Raw genomic sequence first — 21308 nt, forward strand, 5'->3', positions numbered from 1 at the left:
ATCCTTATCACAAGTTCTCTTCCTCAAGGCACTGCCACTCTACTACATTCCCTCTGCATTGGCTTTGCAATCAAGGACTTAGGTCCCCATCACTACTTCCTTGATATGGAAGCCACCACCACTCCAGATGGACTTATTCTATCACAACAATGCTACATCCTTGATCTTCTTCAAAAGAGCAACATGACCAAAGCCAAACCAGTCAAGACTCCTATGTCCACAACATATGCTCTCTCACTACTCTCCGGTGACCCTCTCATAGATCCCTCCCCCTACCACAACCTTGTTGGCACTCTGTAATATTTGTCACTCACCTGTCCTAATATCTCCTTCGCTGTCAACAAAGTCTCTCAATTCATGCATTGACCAACTTCCTTACACCTGCAAGCAATCAAACGTATCCTAAGGTACCTGAAATCCACCATCTCTTATGGCCTACTCCTTCACCGCTCCTCATTTCTTGGTCCTCCCACAAACAACAGACAATCACCCGCTCCAGCACTGAATTCGGATACCGCACCCTTGCTACCACTGCCGCTGAACTAATTTGGCTCCAATCGCGACCTTGGCTTTTACCTCCCCTCCCCACCTACCCTACGGTGTGACAACATTGGGGCAACCTACCTCTTTGCCAATCCCGCCTTCTATGCTTGTACCAAACATATCGAAATTGATTTTCACTTCATTTGTGACAAAGTCGCCTCCAAAACCTTGATTGTCCGATTCATCTCCAACAAAGATAACCTAGCTGACATTTTTACCAAACCCATTGCTTTACCATATGTTATGGGTCTACACCCGGAGAAAAGATAGCCAATTAGAACTAGGTCTCTTGTTAGATAAGGTAAGAGTCGTACTGTCTCTTTAAGAAAATAATGGATTTATTATAAGGTAAGAATCGTATTGTCTCTTAAGGAGAATAATGGATTTATTATCCAAATAAAGGAAACTTGCTCATAAAGCAGTAACTCCAATAGGAAAATAAGGAATTTGTCTCCCTTTAGAATTATATTTATTGTTTACGTTGTTTTCGTTCTTACCATGTAATCTTCTATTTAAATGTGAGAATTGATCAATAAAAATATGAGAAGTTTAATATTCAACTCTAACAGTTGTTTTGGAAGGTTTAAGGTTCCTCGAATTACCCAAAAATTAGGAGGCTCAAGATTATTCGAATTATCCTACCAAAATTTATCGTTTTTGTTTATTTTTCATCATTTGTTACAAAGGCCCGTAACACCATACTGCTCCCTCATGCGCACCAAACTCAACGTTGTGTCCCCTATGTCTCACTCACGGGGGCGTAATGAACCATCTACGGAGACACAACTCTACAAGCAACATTTTATACAAGACACAACTCAATTCTGTATTTCTATGTATTTTCTTCCCTTTTGTAATATGGCAAATACTTTTATAAATTGAAACCATCGATGAATGAAAATTCAAGCAATCCAATTCAATCATATTCTCACCTTTCTGTACTCCATATATTCCTGCTCTAACTATAGAAATGTTTTTTACAAAAATATTGACATCATATCAAGGCATCCCTAGTAAAATCTCTACTTGCTTGTGGACACCCAGGCTAATAATATTCACATAAACAACTGAAACTTCAGTTTCGTCTCCTTGATGGAGATAAGGATCTATCACTTAAAAGAATACCTACTGGGAGGAATGCTCACCCCCACTCAAAAAGATCTTGATTCTGGTTTGATTTCACCAAAGTCGTGTCCAGATGTAGAGGAGGGAGAGTAAAATGTATGGACTGCAGTTGAGTTTTGGATCTGACTTCCACTCGAACTGTGCTCTTGCCTTTGTTGATGGAGGTCTCTCATGGCCTTAAACCTCAAATCTTCCCTGTAGGTGCTTGGTTCTGGGATCACTTCTGGAACAGTCATTCGCCCTTCGAGCATGCCTACAACCTCGGACATGGTAGGCCTAAGTGATGAGGAAGCATTTGTGCACAACAGAGCTACTTTAACCATAATTTCTGCTTCCTTTTGGTTGACCTCAGACCCCAACCTCTCATCAATCAGCTTCATCAAGTTTCCAGTTTGTTGCAAATGACAAGCCTGCGACAAAAACTATTTAATTACTATCATGCAAATGTTCCTCTTAGCTTATGATCAAAGTAACAAGTATGCATAAGCATTAACAATGGATGTGTAACGGATCAAACCGGAAGAGGAGTTATAAAGTACCCGATCCAAAAGACAAACACATTTGTCACTCGGCATATAGTTATTATTGTTCTTTCCACCCAGAATTTCTAAGGCCACAACTCCAAAACTGTAAACATCTGCTTTGTAGGTCAGATAACCCCATAATGCATATTCCGGTGCCATATATCCTCTGCAAACCAAAATATAAACGTCTTGTAATTCAATACCAAAAGTTTAATTTTTTTTGCAAATATCATGTATCTAACTATGACAACTATAAAATAAATAACTATGAATTTTATATAAGTAAACAAACATTGTTCCAGCGACTCGGGTACTAATGTGAGTTTTCTCCTCTTCATCAAGCTTAGCCAATCCAAAGTCAGATATTTTGGGGTTCATGTCTCCATCCAACAACACATTAGATGCTTTAATGTCTCTGTGAACAATCTTGAGTACTGATTCTTCATGGAGAAAAGCTAGACCTCTTGCTATCCCAATACAGATCTTAAGCCTCGTAGGCCAATCCAATTTAAGCTGGCTGTTTTCTGGACCTACAAAAACAAGAAAACACTGCTACCAACTCAAATCTTTACTTTATATTTTTTCAGAAAAGTAATGAAATAATTATGAGGGCACAAAACATGAGACACAACCCAAGGAAACATACAAGGAGAAACTAAAAAACTAAAATAAAACTCCATAGAACTATCAAACCAGAAAATCAAGAAAAGAATAGTACATATCTTATTATTTTTAGTAGCATCCACGGCTAAACAAAATGGCATAATACTCACCAAATAGAGCACGAGCAAGGCTATTATTTTCCATATACTCATACACCAATAATAATTGTTCCCCTTCAATACAACATCCATGAAGCTTCACAAGATTTGGGTGTTTCAAACAAGAAATCACGCCTATCTCATTTAAAAATTCACGATTTCCTTGCTTCGATTTAGATGAGAGCTGCTTAACTGCTATGACAGTACCATCAGGTAATTGACCCTGCACGGTTGCACCCAACATTTATTCAGATGAGAACAAAAATCCATACTCGAATGGGATAAGTCAAGTCAAGAGTTTGTTGCAGTACCTTGAACACCGGACCAAACCCACCTTCTCCAACCTTGTTGGCAGAATCAAAGTCATTGGTGGCAGCTTTTATTTGTTGTAAGGTAAAATTACCTGTCTGCAAATCTAGCCCTTGAACATCTGTCCAAGGAGGCACATGCGACCCAGTAAGCCAAGGAATTTAGTTTTCTTTGTAAATACTAGCTTGATATACACTTAAAGAAAGATGATATGCTCATATGAAAATTTTATGCGCAAGGACCGTAGTGAGTATGACTATCAACTTTCTTGTTCTTCTAAATATCATTATCATCTGTCCAAGGAGGCACATGTGAACCAGTAAGCCAAGGAATTTAGTTTTCTTTGCAAGTACTAGCTTGACATACACTAAAAAAAAATAAAAAAAATAAAAAGGATGATATGCTCATATGAAAATTTTATGCGCAATGACCGCAGTGAATATGACTATCAACTTTCTTGTTCTTCTAAATATCATTATCATAATTAATTTCTATCACATACTAAAATCGTACATCTTTGTACACCAGAGCTCATCATTAAGAAGCAACAATTCAACCGCTTCTCAAAACATAAGATTGTGATGCTTGAGAAGTAAAAGAGAAATATTCCCTCGTGATTTAGCTCAACAAAATCTCCTTCAAGAAAATAAATAGTTCTACTTAACTTATATGCCCTCCCATTAGAGTAAACTAACACTGCATAATTAATATTTGAAAACCCTACTTAACATATATTATTGCAATAAATATCCCATGACATATCAAAACACATCTACAAGGAATTAATTAAAGCCTAGATATTGCTAATAAGACTACACCTGACAATATATTAGGTATCTGAATTTAATTATGCACACCTGCATACATTTCTCTAGCAACTGAAGATCAGTGAACCACAATTAAAGAAGTTCAAAAGTCAAGAAAACCTACTCTATGTGCATCATTTACTCATTAAAATTGACTACATAGAGGCAATTAAATCAATTTCAGAATCAGCCATTTTTTTTTTAAAATAAGTAATTTGAGAATCAAGCAATTGATAGAGCCTGTACCTGTTTTTCTCCCTCTTTTCCTCCACAAACAGCCTTTCCACCAAAGGATTCCCACTAAAAAGAGTAGTAAGCATACTGCTCCAATTGCAACTCCAACAATGATATGAACAGTTTGCTTGGTTCCACCATTTGGACAAAGCTTAAAATCTGCCCAAAAACAAAATAAATCAATTATGTTTTCTAAGGACTTATAGTGAACAAGACAAGAGAGCTTGGCAAGATATATATTGACTGAATAAAGTAGACATAAACATGGAATGTAACAACGAATATTGCCTGTTAATTACTCAGAAAATAGAATTAGGCGCGAAGGGAGAGGGGGGAGTTGGGGGGAGGGGGGGGGGGGATAATTCCCACAATTGAAAGCTAGGACTTTACATGAATTATTAGAAGAAGAAAAAAGAAAAAGAAAAAAAGGGATCAGAATGCTGCACTGTCCTAATCACAACAATTACTAAATTGCAATTTAATTTTATCCTTTGACAGTGAATCCAATCTTTTATGAGCAATAAGGAAGCCAAAATATTCAGTTCCAAAAGTATCAAGTATTTAAGCTTTAAAATATTTGATGATCCGAAATAATTATATAGCAAGGATAATGTGACAGACAAAAACTAAATCAAGAGAGTGCATTTCTTATAAGCTTTATTTATGATTTAAAAAATAAAAAATAAAGATCATAGAATTGAATTCATACGATTCGACTTCAAAAAAAAAGTTGAAATTTCTCTTTATGCTTTTCTATATTGTTCTGGATTGTGCATTTATAAGAAAAAGGAAAACTGGAAGAAATTTCATATCATGCATCTCAATCTCTATGACATCTTCCTTGTCCAATGAAACAAATAGAATAATTTCTTTACTCCACAAAGAGCAAACTAATGATTCCATGTGGAGCCAACAGCATCTATAAAACACTGATACGCTGGATTATATGGATTGTAGAGGTGTTGTACTAAGTGCTAAATTTCAAATTGAGTGTGTACTCAGAAGAACTCAACTATATAAATGATGATATAAGAGACCTTAAAGTGACTAGTCCTTATGGTATTATGCAAATGTGACTATTACATCTTTGGGTCCTCACAAAGAGTCTTTCCACAAAAGGATTCCAATAATTATTCTCTTGCTGAAAATCATGTCTTGATTTGAACACTCATCAAGTAGTGGTGGCCTTAGAAGGAAACCCATAAAGAGGGTATATGTCCCTACTACTTGTAAATTAGCATGTGCAAGAACATATAGTATCTCAAGGGATAGTAATATGACAAAGAAAATATTCACACATAACTCACCAGAAACCACAGAAACAGCTGATATAAGGGGACCATAAACTCCACCATGAGGGATTCTCGTTGTCCCCTTACCAGCCCAATAGAATCGGATCTCTAAGACATTTTTTGACACATTGACATTGGATACACGCTTAACTTCTGGCTTTTGAGTAATACCGGTGTAATCTTCAATATTGAAGTCCTTCCACACTAGTCTTTCCTGTGGCAAAGAGGTTTTATTAAACTTTAATCTGCAACCTCAAAGATACATATTTACCATCACTGTGGCTCATTACCTGAACATAGATATCAAAAACACGCTTCCCAAGACTGCTATATGTTTCGTCATTTGTAAACTGTATGTCTGCAAAGTGGAGATTTAAAGTGTAGTTTCCATTCTCCAAGCAATAATGGAAATAAGTAAGCGATATAGGAGATACTCGTGCTGTCCCATACAATTCAGTGACATTTGATGATGAGAGAGATACAGTGTAACGTGTATTTTGGTAATCGTTATCATCCATGAAGTCTCCAGTGCTGCTAAATCCCCAGTAACTATTGTCATGGATAAAGAATTTTGCAGTGCCACCTACAGCTTCCGCATCTCCTTCATATATAACAGTTGCTTTATCTTCCTTGAAGGCTACGTCATTTCCACCAGAATTAACATGCAAACAATTTGAATCTGCCAGGAAACAATATAGAAAGAGAATCTATGTGAGAGCAAGATATATGGTAACCACAAAGCAACGTACAGAGCTCATCATTTTATACAGCTCAATTTTTTTTTTTATTTAAATTTGGTGTAATGAGATATCAATATATACCTATACACATTTACAGTCTTTTGTTAAACTCTTTTCAAAAGTACGTTAAAGCAAGCTAGCATAACAACCATCATTCACTTTTAATTCAATCTTTTCTCTCCTTCCCAAGAACAAACTTTTCAAAAATAAATCACAATATTCTTAGGTAAACACAAATCTGATTAGGAGAAATGCAAGCTAGAAAGGGTGCAGCCCTAGCGCTGAGAGGTATACAAGAGAAGCAGATATCAACATATATTTTTACACAATCATTGTCTTCTGTTATATTCTTAAGTGATCATAGCAATTGGAAACTTCTTTAACGCAAGCTACCATAACAACTATCATCCACATTAATTTAAAGGTTTTCTCTCCTCTCTCCAACTTTAACCCTTTAGAAAATAAACCACAATATTCTGGTGACATTGTCGACCTTTACAAATTTATATTTTGCAAGATAATACAAAACTGATTAAGAGAAATGCAGGCTATAAGGGTGCAACCCTATAGCATGGGTGCTATACAATAGAGGCACCAGAAATGAAAAGAGTGAAAAGGATCAATTTACAAAAATGAAACGACATTGCAATCTTTCAAAGAGATCTAGGAAAAGAGCCATAATCAGCAAAGCAAGATAGATTGAGAGTCCACTGCCTTGAACACCCTATTACTCCTCATTCCAAATTCTCCATATCAAACAAAGAGGAACTGCTCACCATGCCATTAGACTCATTGCAATTTTAAATTCTTATATATAAGCTGCCAATATCTTTATCACTAATGCAGGCATTACCCAGTAAACTCATAAAAGACCACTTCCCACATAAGAATAGTATATTAAATAGTCTCCTCCTTTTACCAAATTATCCACCATACCCATGTGAATAAGAATTGCATTCCTGAAACAAATAATACCTTAAAGTCAGACATAACCTTAGACTCATGACCCTCAGCTTCCAACAGAACATCTTCACCAAAACTGTAGTCAAACATTGTGAAACATATGAACTGGACCCTCAACTGATTCTGAATCTGCTCTTAGCAAGAATGGACAACTCAGATTCCAATGCAATATCTTCCATCTAGCCCAGATAATTAGTCATTGTTGCACTCTTCTTGTGAACAATGGAAATAAATCAGGGAGCAGGAAAACTTGAAGGAATTCCCACACAAACCTGACAGGAACCCGAGGATTTCTTTCATTGAAAATCAGAAAATAAAAGGGATAAATCAATCACTTCGAAGGGATCAAGCCTCCAAATGATCACGTCAAGGAGATCAACCTCCAAATGCCTTAGGCAAAGTTGTATTTCTTTTCTATGAATTGGCCATATGGCATCTACAATCTTAAATGGAGAAGACTTACACTTATTTATAAATGCAGATTTGACAACACAAAAGGAAATCAAGGAAATAACGGCTATAACAGAAATAAAATAAGAACATTAATGAAGTGTAATCACGGAATAAATAGAAAATATTAAATTTCTTAACATTCTCCAGTCCTTCAAAACAACCGTCCTCAAGGTTGGTCATTAATAAAACATGTCACCAATCCCGTCCTTAATCCCATGTGGCTACCATGTCCTTGTTAAAGGTAGTGTCTCAGGAATGGTGCATGATAGTAGAGAAACAAAAGAAAACATTTTAATATTGCCGATTTTATCAAGAGAACCATAGAAGAATTTCAAATCATTATTACACTTCTGAGACATCACATAGTCGACCCTCACAATTTGGAGCAAAAACTTCTTTGTTAGACTTTGTCAAATCGATTCCTTTCCAATAAAGCCTTGTCAAACCTGATCATGACTTGTTTCTTTATCAGATTGTAGAGACAGTATCTCAACTAGTTCTTTATCTATTGTGTACCTCGCACTCATAAAGGATAACAATTATTGGTGCTCTAAGGAGGTTGGGGGTTCGTTTGGAGTAGGAGTATGGAAATGTATTAGGAGTGGATGGGATGCTTTTGCAGGCCATGTGAGATATGAGGTCGAGGATGGTTCGAAAGTCTTGTTTTGGCACGATGTGTGGTGTAGGGAGTTAACTTTGTAAGACTCTTTTTCCAGAACTGTTTCTTATTGCATGTAGCAAGGATGCATGGGTGGAGGAGAATATGCAGAGACAAAATGGCTCAATTCTATGAAATGTTTTGTTTATTCAACCTGTACATGATTGGGAGGTGGAAGAGGTTAGTAGATTTTTTGAGATGTTGTATTCTCTTAAAGTTAGGTGTGAAGGAGAGGATAAAATATGTTGGATTCCAGGACGAAGAAAATCCTTTGCTGTGAAGTCTTACTATAAGGTTTTATCTAGTCCTATACAATCTTCGTTTCTGTGGAAAAGTATTTGGAAAGTTAAGGGTCCCCCAAGAGTGGCTTTCTTTGTGTAGACGGCGACTTTAGGAAAAATTCTAACTTTGGACAATCTACGAAAGAAGAACATTATTGTGATGGAGTGATACTATATGTGTAAGACTTCTAAAGAGTCCATTGATCATTTGTTCTTGCATTGTATGGTTGCTACAAAGTCGTGGAGTATGATCCTGCAATTGTTTGGTGTGGTGTGGGTAATGCCGCGATCGGTGAAAGATATATTGGGGAGTTGGAGGGGACAAAAGGGCAACCGGACATTGATTCCGAATTGGCGAATGCTCTATCGTGTGTGATGTGGTGTGTATGGAGGGAATGGAATGCACGCAGTTTTGAAGATTGTGAGTTTGGTTTGATTAACTTGAAAAAGTTGGTGATATAAACTTTGTTTATGTGGAGAGTGAAACTATAGTCTATGTATGAGTGTTCTTATTCTGATTTTCTAGATAGGTGCTCTCTTTTCTCTTTGAATTAGGTATCATATATACATCCTGTGTATTATAGGTTGCGCCCTCTGCGCTTTCTGAAATATACTTTACATATCCAAAAAAAAGGATAACAATTAATCATCCTTGTCCATCGTGGGATTCAAGACATAAATGTGTAATCATGGAATAAATAGGAAAATTGGGTTTCTTAAAAAAACCATCCTGTAAAATCTTTTCATGCTCCAATTTAACACAATTATGCCATGCAAAAACATCCTATCCATTCCTATTGTATTTCCGCAACCACCAAAATGTGAGCTCCAAAAAGTAAGAGTGGTCCAACTTCTCCCCATTTCAGAACTTACCAGCCTCCTCCATATGCTGAATTTTTCCACCACCAACTAATGCAAACACTACCCAACCCTCCAATTAGGAAATCTACCACTCTAGCAGATCTTGTGGAGTTTAAGGTAACGAAGGCTTTCAAAGCTTATAATATTCTCTTTTTGGAATTCTGAACTGAAGAAGCAAAAGTTCAAACTCAATCATCACTCCTCTTTTTCTTTTTCTTTAAATGAAGGCCTTATTGTAACACCTTGGTCCCATATTGAGAAGATGAGTAGCCCGCATAGAGAGTGGTTTATAAAAATAGTCATGAGTGTTACGTCTCACATTGCCTAGTTACTAGATGCAACTGAGCTTTATAAGGGATTCTTGAAAAGCTCTAAATTGACTAGTCGTTTTAGGGTGATAGCGCAAATGTGGCTAGTATTTTTCCTTAGGTCGTTACAAATGGTGTCAAAGCCACCTAGTAACGCCAAACCATGTGGTACTGGAGCCCTACATGACGTGGCTCTGACAATGACGTCAGGAGTTTAAGAGGGGGAGTTTGTAATATCCCGGTCTCATATTAGGAAGATGAAGTAGCCCACATATAGTATAAGGGATTCTTGAAAAGCTCTAAATTGACTAGTCTTTTCAAGGTGATAGCGCAAATGTGGCTAGTATTTTTCCTTAAGTCGTTACAAATGGTGTCAAAGCCACCTAGTAACGCCAAACCATGTGGTACTGGAGCCCTACATGACGTGGCTCTGACAATGACGTCAGGAGTTTAAGAGGGGGAGTTTGTAATATCCCGGTCTCATATTAGGAAGATGAAGTAGCCCACATATAGTGTATGGTTTATAAAGATAGTCATGAATGCTAAGTCTCACATTGCCTAGTTGTCTCACATTGCCTAGTTGTTATGTGAAACTTGTTTTTATAAGGAATTCTAAGAAAACTTCAAATTAACTAGTTCTTTTGGGGTGATAGCGCAGATGTGACTAGCGCTTTTCTTTAGGTCATTACATTAATCATATGTGGAAAACACTTTCGCTTTGCAATCATAACTATCTTTTCCAGAGTCAGCCAAGACTTCCTTAAGCAATTTAATATAACTAATTTTTTTTTTTGATAAGTAAGAAGACTTTATTAATGAAAGCGTAAGGCGCCCCTATGTACACAGGAAGTATACACAAGAACAACCAAAGCTAACCCGCAAAAACCCAACAGAAACAACAAAACCCAAACCCCCGAAACCGAAGACAAACCCCAAAACAAACTACAATAGAACCCAAGTAAGAAACTAAACAACCCACCACCCACCAAAGCACACAAACCTACATCATGTGTGCCTTGCCTTTTCTACTCCTAGAATGATCTTTCACAACATCATAATTGATAGAACTATGCAAATTAAGTAGCTCCCTTTTTCCTTTATACTTTTGGCGCGCAATCATCTTTTCCCGCTAAAAATCTTTTTCCATGGCATCCCTAATTGCCAAGGCCTCCTCCCCAAAAGCCCATTCCAATGCCCAATCCAAGGGCAATCCCTCCCAATAATCATCTTCCTCCTCCCAAACTACGATCTCCCCGTTATGATCGAAATCGACAAGCCAATTCAGAGATTGGGAGAAACCATTTCCCTCAATGGAACAAGGAATGATGCAGCCACTCGGAGGATAGGAAGGACCTGCTACCCCGACGCCCTTGACCTCTCGTGGCAAAACGGGAGGGATAAAAGCAATCGGGGGAAGATTGAGAAATCCCTTCCTAAATAGACCCTGTTTTGCTGGAGTCTCTGTCTTCTTTTTTGCATGAAACTCTCCACCTGTATCCTTAAAAAGAGCAGGTCCAGCAGATAGCTTCGAGGCTTCCAAAGAGTCTAAAAAAAACCCATCATTCCAAACCACAGAATGCCCTACCTTGAGCTCCCTAGCCCTCCTATAATACTGCTGAAAAGGGCGACTTTGCAGCAAGGTGGAGGGGGAAGAACGAATCTTCTTCCCCAACTCAGAGGCCCTTGAGGGAGAAGGAATAGTTGAGACGGAGAGCTTTGCACCACACAAAAGCCCAGTCAACGCCGGAGGAGCAGCCAAGGTCGCCGGAGACGGCATCTCCGCAGTCGGCAGAGGTGGGAAGACGAACAGAGGAGCCGACTTAACCAGAGACGACCCACCCCTAGGTCTGTCTTCGCACAAAGGATCCCCATAGGGAAACTCCATCATCAACTCTGGCAGAATATCTTCGCACAGCCCAAAAGAGGCCACTAGCGCCGTCTCCGGCTTGAAACTCGACGACTGGGAGGAACTGGGTTTTGGCATGAGACGACCCAAACGCAAGCCCTTTTGTCTCAGTCCGCACCTTGAAAGCCGGCCCAAAAGTTTCTTAGCAGCCCGACCCAAAACCTTGTTGAACCATATGACCCGTTTACTCCACGTGCACAACTTTGAAATTTCAAATTTCAAACTCGCATGTGAAAGATAAGTCTTACCCAGCAGACAGAGAGGCTGGTCCTTACCTAACAGATCAAACGAAGAAGACTCTAAGGTAGAACAATCCAACGCTGACCTCAGATCTACGTCTAACACCCTCACTGCCGATAGAAGGTCAAGATCACACTATTCCACTGGCGTAACCTTTCTCCCGGAAAAATGATCCCCCACAATAGGCACCTTCTTCACGACAGCAGCCGAGCCTGCCTTCAACACCTCCACAAAGGAGGGCCCCTTTGTGAAAGGAAACAAACCCGGCCATGCCTCTACTTCCTTCCCCTTATTCTCCACCAACTTATGCATGGACCCAGACCCCTAGCCCACTGAAGCAGAGAAGGAAACAACAGACTTTCTCAGCTCGTCGGAGAATTTTATCCAACTACACCCTCCACGTCCCTCAGGGATCAGAATAAACCCTTTCCGACCACCCATCCCGAATGATGCTGCCTCTAAGAAACGGCCGGCTTGGTTACACCCTCTTCAAGCAATCAAGACTCTCGATCCTTCCCTGAAAGATTTGATGAAGACTTGATCTTTCGGATAACCCACAAGATTCTCCAACGTCGAAGCCAACCACTCAGAATACAAAGAACTAATGAAAATTTTGCCGGAGTAGCTTTTTCTCTTCTCCCCCACCCTCAACGTCGACGCCCCATCCAGAACAGAGAAGACAAAGGTCTTCGACTCTACGATAAAACTTATCTCCTTCTCAAAAAACACCCAGAACCCAAGCGGCTGACCCAGAGGATGTTCACATTTTCGACGGAAAATAGACACACAGTCGCGGGACCCATCGGCTGACGCCCCTACGCGAGCTACTATTGCAACCCACAAACACCTAATGCTCAAAACACTATCCCTGCCAACTAACTAAAATTTTTCATATGTATATATCCATAAATGAAGGCAAATTGTCAAATTTTCACATGAAAGGCAAGAAGAATTTCCAAAATAAATTTGGAGAAACTCCAAAACAATTTCATAGCAGTCAATAATGTTGGAACTCCAGAAATGTATCCTTACATCGTGGACAATTGAAATTCTTCAAGCAATGAGGACGTTGCCTTCTGAAGAGAATGAGTAACAAAAGAAAATGTTAGTAGAAAATGGACACCATTCATATTAAACTTTGTTCTCATTTTGTAGTAGCTTGAAAACTTATAACAGGACCAAAGAAGCCAGCTAAAAAATAAATGAAAAGAAAGGGTATCTTACAAGTTATCCTCGTTTAAAGAGCTTCGAAACAAGTTGAGGTTTAAATTCCTAATTGAACAATAGAAGGTGCAAGAAACATAAATTTTAAAGGCATATCAATCTGGAAAGCATACATAAACAATTAGTATACAAGTAGACTGACAGGTTTTCTTGACAAGCCGGTTGCTCAGGACCTTGCCATGTAAAGTTATTGTATGAAAGATCACTGCATCCATGCATTGGGAAAAAGAAAATGTCAATTTTCTTTAATTAGAAAATGAAAAAGAAACTTAACAAAAAAAAAAAAAAAACAAAGGCTGATATGAATTTAAAAGTAACATCATTTAGAATTTCAAAAACATTTGAACCTGAAAAGCATGTTTTATCATTGCATGTCATTTTCTTGAAAACAACTAAATCTATCACTAATACAGCAATCTGTTAATATCCAGAAAATATAAGCAACTTAGACAATGATAATAAGGGAATTTCGCAAAGATCAGAACTTAGGAAATTCAAGTATATGCTGAAAAGCCCTGACACTATTAGCTGTGAGGTTCGATACGGAAGTTGTTCAGTCCTGCAGATAGGCAATAACAGGACAGCTGAACTGGATATTGAATTTGTTTCTTGCTTCTGAAAGTATTATGGAAATAGTAGTCTAGTGCATGTAGTGGCTCTCAATTCAACAGGCAAAACAATCAAATTATATTAAATATGAAAAAAATTTGGGGAAATTCTATCTTTAATTCAAAAACATACGTTAAAAAGGAAGACTACCAAATAGAAATAGTGCATCTATGAGCTTAATAAGATAAGCAAAAGATGCATATTTCATTAATTCAAAAGGAGAATGGCAAACTCCAGCCTTATATATGGTTAGGGCCAATGTCCCTCAAATTGTTATCTCCCTGTATTTCATAGTTAATGTTTAAGATGGAGAACGATTTTGGATACAACACAAGGGCGCGAAGGAAAAGGTGGATTGCAAATATATCAAAAATATGAAACTAAACAGAAAGCTTCCCAGATAAGAAACATACATATTACTTCCTTCCATCAAGATTGAATCTGGTACATTTCCGCTTAGCAAGTTGCGAGTTAAAAAGCTAACAGAAGCAACATCAAATGTTTAGTATGCATTAAAAATATTAGAATGCAAAAGCAATTGAACAAATCTTGTCAGAAATCTATGGTTGTATTGGTAAGAGATACATGACATGGTTCTGCACCAGATAGCAAGTTTGATTATTAAAAAAATGGGGTGCACGTGTGCAGTTGTGCGTTCAGGTGTTTGTGTCTATATAAATCAAGTCCTCCAGACTTGGAAATGATATTAAAGTATGTTACTGATAAAAGTCAAAATATACAATCAATTACAGCCTCTATTTCGATATACTTACAGGAACTTCAGGCGCTCTAAGTTGGTATTGGTGGGAATCTCCCCAACCAAATTGTTGAAACTGACATCCCTACAACAATCACAAAGAGACAAGATAATCAATATCCAACCTTGGAACAATTTAGAACCTGTTATGTTGAAGAAGAAAGGGCATTCAAAATTGTACAGTTTGATACGATAACCTTAGTTAATAAGGCATCATTCACTAAGAATTACTAGAAGCTATTTTGCTCATGAATCAAACATTGCTTCTATCAATATGATATGTTTTCAAGTAATCTGTTACCATCCAGATAGGAGCAAAGCAGACAACAATTATAAGAAAAGAATTGAAAAATGATAGCAGCAAGGAACTTGGGCAACATATTTATGCTAACTGGTCCCAAGGTATACATCAATCGGCTGGGGACCATGTCTCATGAAGCGGAGGTCACTAGTTCGAATCTCACATTTCCCCCTCCCCTTAAGGCCATTACTTATCAAAAAAAAATATGGTAACTTGTAAATTGACATGTCTCAACTTCCTGCATCTTATAGGTCTTTGTTGTTTCAATTTTATTGGTTGGTCAATTTTGTGTACCAAAAACTTATAGGTGTGCACACAAGTGCACATCCATATTTTGTGTAATCATAATTAGTATGTGTGTAAGTGTGTCTATAAATTAATTTGTTCTCAATGATGTCTTTAGTTTCTGTAATTTGGTTTCTTAAGGAGAGTGCAATATTCATAGTTTGTGAAGCCAAATTGTTTCTTATTATATCGATCTTTGTAATAGATTTAGAACTTTTTCTAAATCATCATTCAAACTATTTTCTTTTCTTTTTTTATAAGTAAGAATTCAATAAAAAGTGCAGAGGGGCACAACCCTAGTCCCTAGTAAACAGGAAATATACAAAAGTGCCCCTAATCAAAAGAAAGAAACAAACAAGAAAGTAAAAAATCAGCGAACGACATACTACCCGGGCTATGCGCCAACACCCAAAGATATAACACATTAAGCACATTCAAACTATTTTCTACACCTTGACTTTTATTTGAGGTCTTTCACACTAATTTTAATGTTGATATATTGCTTTTCTTCCTTGTATGAACTTTTACAATGTTTTTGCCAGTCTAATTGTTTAGGTCATGAAATCATTACAAGCTTGAAGCAAATGCCAATTGTTAGAATCCATATGCGTTTATAAACATTTTGGACCTGTTTGGTTCTTTTTTAAAGCTCACAAAACATAAAACAGTGCAAAAGGCACTACAAAACATGTTTTGAATTGAAAAACTGTTTTCAGAAAATTACTCTTGAAAATAGTCTATTTTCAGAAAGCATAAAAAAGGTTTCTTGGAACTGTTTTCTATTTTCAGTTTAGGAAAAATAACACCGTTGGAAACATCTTGTTGCCAGCTTTCTTTTGTTCTTTGAAAACAATTTCCTAAAAGTACTCTTTGAAAACACAACCAAATAGGCCCTTAGAATTCTCGCAGTCCTAAGAATTTTTCAAGTAGTGCAAATTAAACCTTGCTTGACTTTCATGCATCTGCCCAAGATTTATCATTGAATGGACGCAAAATATTTGTGGAGTTAATAGCACTTTTACATATGAACAAGGATAACATTTTGTAAGTGAAAATAACATCAAAGTAATCTACCCTTAAGTGAAGAAAAGCTAGATTTTTCTTTTCAGTTAACTGTCCCCCATCTTTGTTGTTCATTGCAACAAAAACATGTTCTTTGTAGCTTCAAATACCATCCAAATCAAAGGCATTCTGAAGGCATCACACACACACACACACACACACACACACATACATATATATATATATATATATGATTATCTAATTCAAGCTAGTAAACAGCATACTCCAATATACCACATGCTTTACTTACAACATTTCCAGATTCTTCATTGTCCAGATGTATGAAGGGATCTCCCCAAAAATCTTACAGTTTCTCAAAACCCTAAAATACATAACTGAATTGTATCACATAAAGCATCATCAAAATCGAATATATATTTGACAATGTAAGCACTAAACATACAATCTTATTAGGCCAGACATGTTTATCAACATAGGCAAATCCTGATTTGGACCATCTATATCACTAATCCTCCTGTTTCAAAGATGCCACATGAGCCAAAACTGTTGACTGAATATACCAAAAAACCAAGTTTCATCCTATCAAGCAACTGGATGAATGTAAGAAGGTTTTTTACTCACAACTCTTGTAAATTACTCAGAAGAGATATATTTGGTGGGATGGGTCCCTCCAGTCCACTTGCATGCATTTCTCTACAAGAATTCAAATTTGAATGAGAATAACTGTTAGAAAATATACAATAAATAAATAAAGGCTTATCTGCTATGGAGACTCAAAAAAAAAAAACTTGAGATCTCTTGAAAAAAAAAAAACAACGATCTTACAATCTTGTTAGTTGCTTCCAATTCTGTATGAAATCAGGTATTGTTCCTCTAAAGTTGTTATCATTTATCCTACTGCATTGTGCAATAAATTGATGTTCATCAGCAAAATGTTTAAATTTATGCTTTAAAGGAGGGGTGAATTAAGTCAACAGAAGCATATAGAATAAATTCTCACAAATCTGTGAGACTTCCCAGCATGGCAAAAGTCATCGGCAAGTTTCCTGTCAAATTATTGGAGGATAGAATCCTGCAATAACAATATTGCAGCAATGAACCAACAAAATCCTTAAAAGATGTGTTAGCAAGAAAAAGATTTATAACCTACTAAAATGAAGAGATGAGATGTCTTACAAAGTCTGTAAATTGGTCAAATTGCCAAGCTCAAGAGGAACAATGCCAGAGAATTGGTTTGCTTCAAGGCTTCTGTTTGAGAAAAACACACACACACACAAAAAAAAAAAAAAAAAAAAAAAAAAAAAAAAAAAAAACAGAAAAGGAATATTGAGATTACTAAAAGAGCATAATAGAAACTCATGATTAAACCATCCAAGAAATCACAAGGAGTGCAGGGGTAGCAAAACGACCATATAACAACTAAAAAACACAGAAAGTTTCAGATGTTTGAGGTCATAGCAGTACACTTAAACAAGAAAACCAGAGTCTTTCCACTTTATTTTTATTTTACAACTCAAGCCCACTCATGAAGACTTCAAACCAAAGTTCAAAACGTACAAGTATGTGAGACTGGTAATATTTCCCAACTCCTTTGGAATCTCCCCTGATAAGCGATTCCCGAGAACAGAGCTGCACATTACTTGCTGGTTAATTTAAAAGAAAAACAACTAAATCAAAACTTAATCAATATAAAATAAAAGAGCTCACATAAAAGTTAATCGCATTGAAGCCCATTCCAGTGGTATTGTCCCATTGAGATAGTTGTAAGCAAAATCACTACAATGAGAGGACAACCAATGTAAATTGGAAATGCTGAAAAAATAGTCTTTATTAAATTCTAGTGAATTGTGTTGGACATTAGTGCTGTAAAATATTACCATCAAACTTGAAATTGAAGCATTTCAAAAAGATCTTACATTTCTTGAAGGTGAGGAAGCTTCACCAGTTGAGGTGGAAGCATGCCAGGAAGACTATAGAACTTGAGCACTCTATAATAAATGAGTTATTAGATAGTGAGTATAGGTAACGACTATCATGAGAAGTAGATCAATCATGATATGCTGTTAGCATTTTACAGTATATTACATATATATATATATGTCATGGATGTTAAAAATGCAGCTTTTGAAAATAATGTTTGGTGGCCTTCATTACAATGTATAGTCAACAAAAATTTTCACTAACCTGACAAACAAAATAACACTAAACATATATAGATTCGTAGATGAAGGCTTAGATGAGTTAACTTAAATTAATTAATAAAAAAATTATATTTTTTCACAATCATACGGAGATGTAAAATCAAGCATAAGATGGAAGATTTCACATAAAAATAATTAGTAACAAGATGAGGGAACTGTACATCTTTACGACATGACAGACGGTGTTGTTGCAATCACAACTAATGCTGCTCTCAGAATTTCTTGGTGGCTCTAGTGTCATCCCAACCATTCCAAGTTGGCAGGAATTACCATCAAATTTCCAATATGTTGAGCCCATGGTACTAGCTATTTGTTGGAGTGCATCAACTACACAACATCCCAATCAATAAACATCACATGTCAAATCAGCGTTGTACAACTGTGCTTATGAAAAAGAAATGGCAATCCAACTTCATTGCAACTAGTTTTGGCTACGTTAAGTCACAAATTTATATTACAAAGAACCAAGGAAAACAGTTATCTGCGCTTGAACAATATCATTTTTATTGCCTAAATTCAGATTTAAATACCCAAGAAATTTTTGAACATTTTTGTCATTCTCAATCACATGACCTTGAAGCTTGAAGCAAAAAAAGTTTCATGAAGAAATCGGTTTAATTATCCAATTCACGTCCATATTTGTGAAGGAAAATATGAAAACTAACAACTTAATATGACATTCGACAATTCGATTAATGCATTAAAAAAAGGAAACAAGAAAACAATCAGTTTTGATAGAATTATGTGAATTTAGACCAATAAGCATGTGAGAATCACACTAATTAGAACTTAGGCCATCTAATTAGAGAGTACCAGAGAATCATGCACTTAGTGAAGCACCATAATCATAAATTTCAATGGGGAAACCCCCAATTTTCTGTTTGGTCACCAAATAATTCAAAGGAAAAAAGAAAAAGATCAATGCATAGTACTTTCATATCTTACTATGAAAAATGATAAGCTAAGCCCAACTAGTCCAAACAGTTAATGGGTGACACCCAGTTTGACTAACTTCCCAAGATTCAAACTTTTCATTGCTTTTCCCCATCCTTACCAACTACAACGGAAGAGCAAGCTCGTACCTTCTTCTTTGGGTACCACTGCCTTTGCGAATCTCAGCAACCTGAAGTAACTCAATGCAAAAACCATGAACACGAAGCAATTCTTTGCCAGCATGGTCAAGAATTTGACAAAACTACTACAAAGTTGGCTCAAACTATCTTGGTTTTGCAAAAGCTGTACTTACGAGAATCAACCAATGTGTGTAGTTGACATTTGACACTCTAACCACCACCCAGATGTGAAAATGGATGTAACTAATGTTGTGGATTCTTTGGACTTTGGAATGCTCTGGGTTTGAACTTTCCTCTGTCTTTCTCTATAATTGAATAAGATGGCGGCTGTCCACAGTCAATATTTATAAATTGATATTATTGGATTATTATTAAATTATGTTGCCATTGACACAGAGAATAAGCGTGTATTCAACACACTTGTTACAGCTATGAAGTGATTTTTTTAGAAAAAAAAACAAAACAGTATGTATTAGTAAAAGGGTTTTCGACTTTTGAGTCCAAATTAATCTTAAACATTGAAATCTAGCGATGGCCATGTGAAAATTTAATTTGGGTTATGAAATCTTAAACAGTATGTCGGGAATTTAATTATCCACTTCCACGAGAAGACGCTTTTGTGTCACAAAACAGGACAAGATTGTTGAAACAGGATAATATTGTTTTTAAACAGGGTAAGCACGGCTGCCCCGTCCCTTTTCCTTTCCCTTATGGCCTAGAAGGAAAAAGAAAAAAACACGGATGCCACGCGCTCCTACAACACGTACCTTTACTATTTTTCCTCGTCATAAAATTCTTTTTTTTTTTTTTTTAATGAAAATTTTGTCAAATTGGTCCTTGTAGTTTTGATTATGTAATAAATAAATTTTTATTTTCAAAATAAACAACTCGTGTTATGTTCTCTATAACAAAATTCCCGACAAAACCTTGGTTTTTTGGGAAGTATCCCCCCAAAAAAAAACTTGACAGAATCCCATGAAATTACAAACTTAACTTTAAATAAAAGAAAAATATTAAAAAAAAAAAAGAAAAAAAAATTGGGGTGAGGATGGCTGGCCACCTCCTTTAGCCCGTTCTAAGGGAGGCCAAACTACCCTCAAAGACCTTTGGGGGCAGTTTGGCCACTTTTAAAGACCAATTTTAGAAATTGTCAAACCACTCAAATAGCTATTTGGTGTAGTTTAGCAATCCCTTCCCGCCAATTCTAAGGGTGGCCAAACTACCTAACCATGATAATTAGCCAACTACTCTCACAACCAGCGCAAAGCTTTGGAGTGGTTTGACAATCCTCATTAATTGGTTCTAGGGGTGATTGTACCACCTCATAGTTCTGACGGTAATCCACCACTATATAATCATCTTTTGGGAGTGTCTGAACTATCCTCAATAGTTATGTGTGGTTTAGCCACTCTAAAACTAGTCTTGAGATGTTTAAACCACCGCAAAAAGCCCTTAAAAGGTGATTAACCACCTCATTACGTTCTAAACAGATTGATCGACCGCTCCATGAGCCTAAGGAGGAGAAATTTGCAATTTTATTGGAGACTATTGGAAATGTGGCCAAAATTTGTAGGAAGCCATCATTTTGTTATAGAGGCATACCACTTGCATTTATAAAATTCATTTTTAAACCACAAGAATTGATATGTTATATGATCAAGCCACAAAGATTAATTTCGCAATTTTTCCATTTTTCTTTTCTTTTCTTTTTTTTTTTGGTTAAAGACAAACTTGATCCTTGTAGTTTAACATTTTACCAAAAAAAATACTCTCTCGGTTTTCCAATGTGGTAAATTTGATCCATATGGTTTTCACTTTTCACCTTGATCAA

The 21308-nt window shown here is 36.6% G+C and overlaps 1 protein-coding gene across 5 annotated transcripts; it reads right to left on the reverse strand.

Moving 5' to 3' along the window:
* Window positions 1-1468: 1468 nt before the first annotated feature.
* Window positions 1469-19773, reverse strand: LOC133868784 (probable LRR receptor-like serine/threonine-protein kinase RFK1). Of its 5 annotated transcripts, none has more exons than XM_062305796.1 (25): window positions 19651-19754; window positions 19487-19527; window positions 18566-18731; window positions 18120-18191; window positions 17911-17979; window positions 17761-17832; window positions 17380-17451; window positions 17204-17275; window positions 17029-17100; window positions 16825-16896; window positions 16646-16717; window positions 16493-16564; window positions 14611-14679; window positions 14251-14316; window positions 13371-13433; window positions 13229-13276; window positions 13037-13080; window positions 5885-6273; window positions 5610-5808; window positions 4315-4461; window positions 3265-3383; window positions 2966-3176; window positions 2485-2722; window positions 2208-2358; window positions 1469-2078 (listed from the first exon to the last, which is right to left on the reverse strand). In XM_062305796.1, exons 3-25 carry the CDS (start codon window positions 18700-18702, stop codon window positions 1695-1697), a joined length of 2910 nt encoding a protein of 969 aa, XP_062161780.1. In that variant the 5' UTR covers window positions 18703-18731; window positions 19487-19527; window positions 19651-19754; the 3' UTR covers window positions 1469-1694. The 5 variants fall into 5 exon arrangements, with proteins under 5 accessions (XP_062161780.1, XP_062161779.1, XP_062161776.1 ...); XM_062305795.1 differs by having other exon boundaries at window positions 19459-19527; window positions 19651-19731; XM_062305792.1 differs by having other exon boundaries at window positions 19487-19773.
* Between the last annotated feature and the right edge of the window lie 1535 nt (window positions 19774-21308).

Source organism: Alnus glutinosa, chromosome 5, assembly GCF_958979055.1.
Source record: "Alnus glutinosa chromosome 5, dhAlnGlut1.1, whole genome shotgun sequence".
Taxonomy (NCBI): domain Eukaryota; kingdom Viridiplantae; phylum Streptophyta; class Magnoliopsida; order Fagales; family Betulaceae; genus Alnus; species Alnus glutinosa.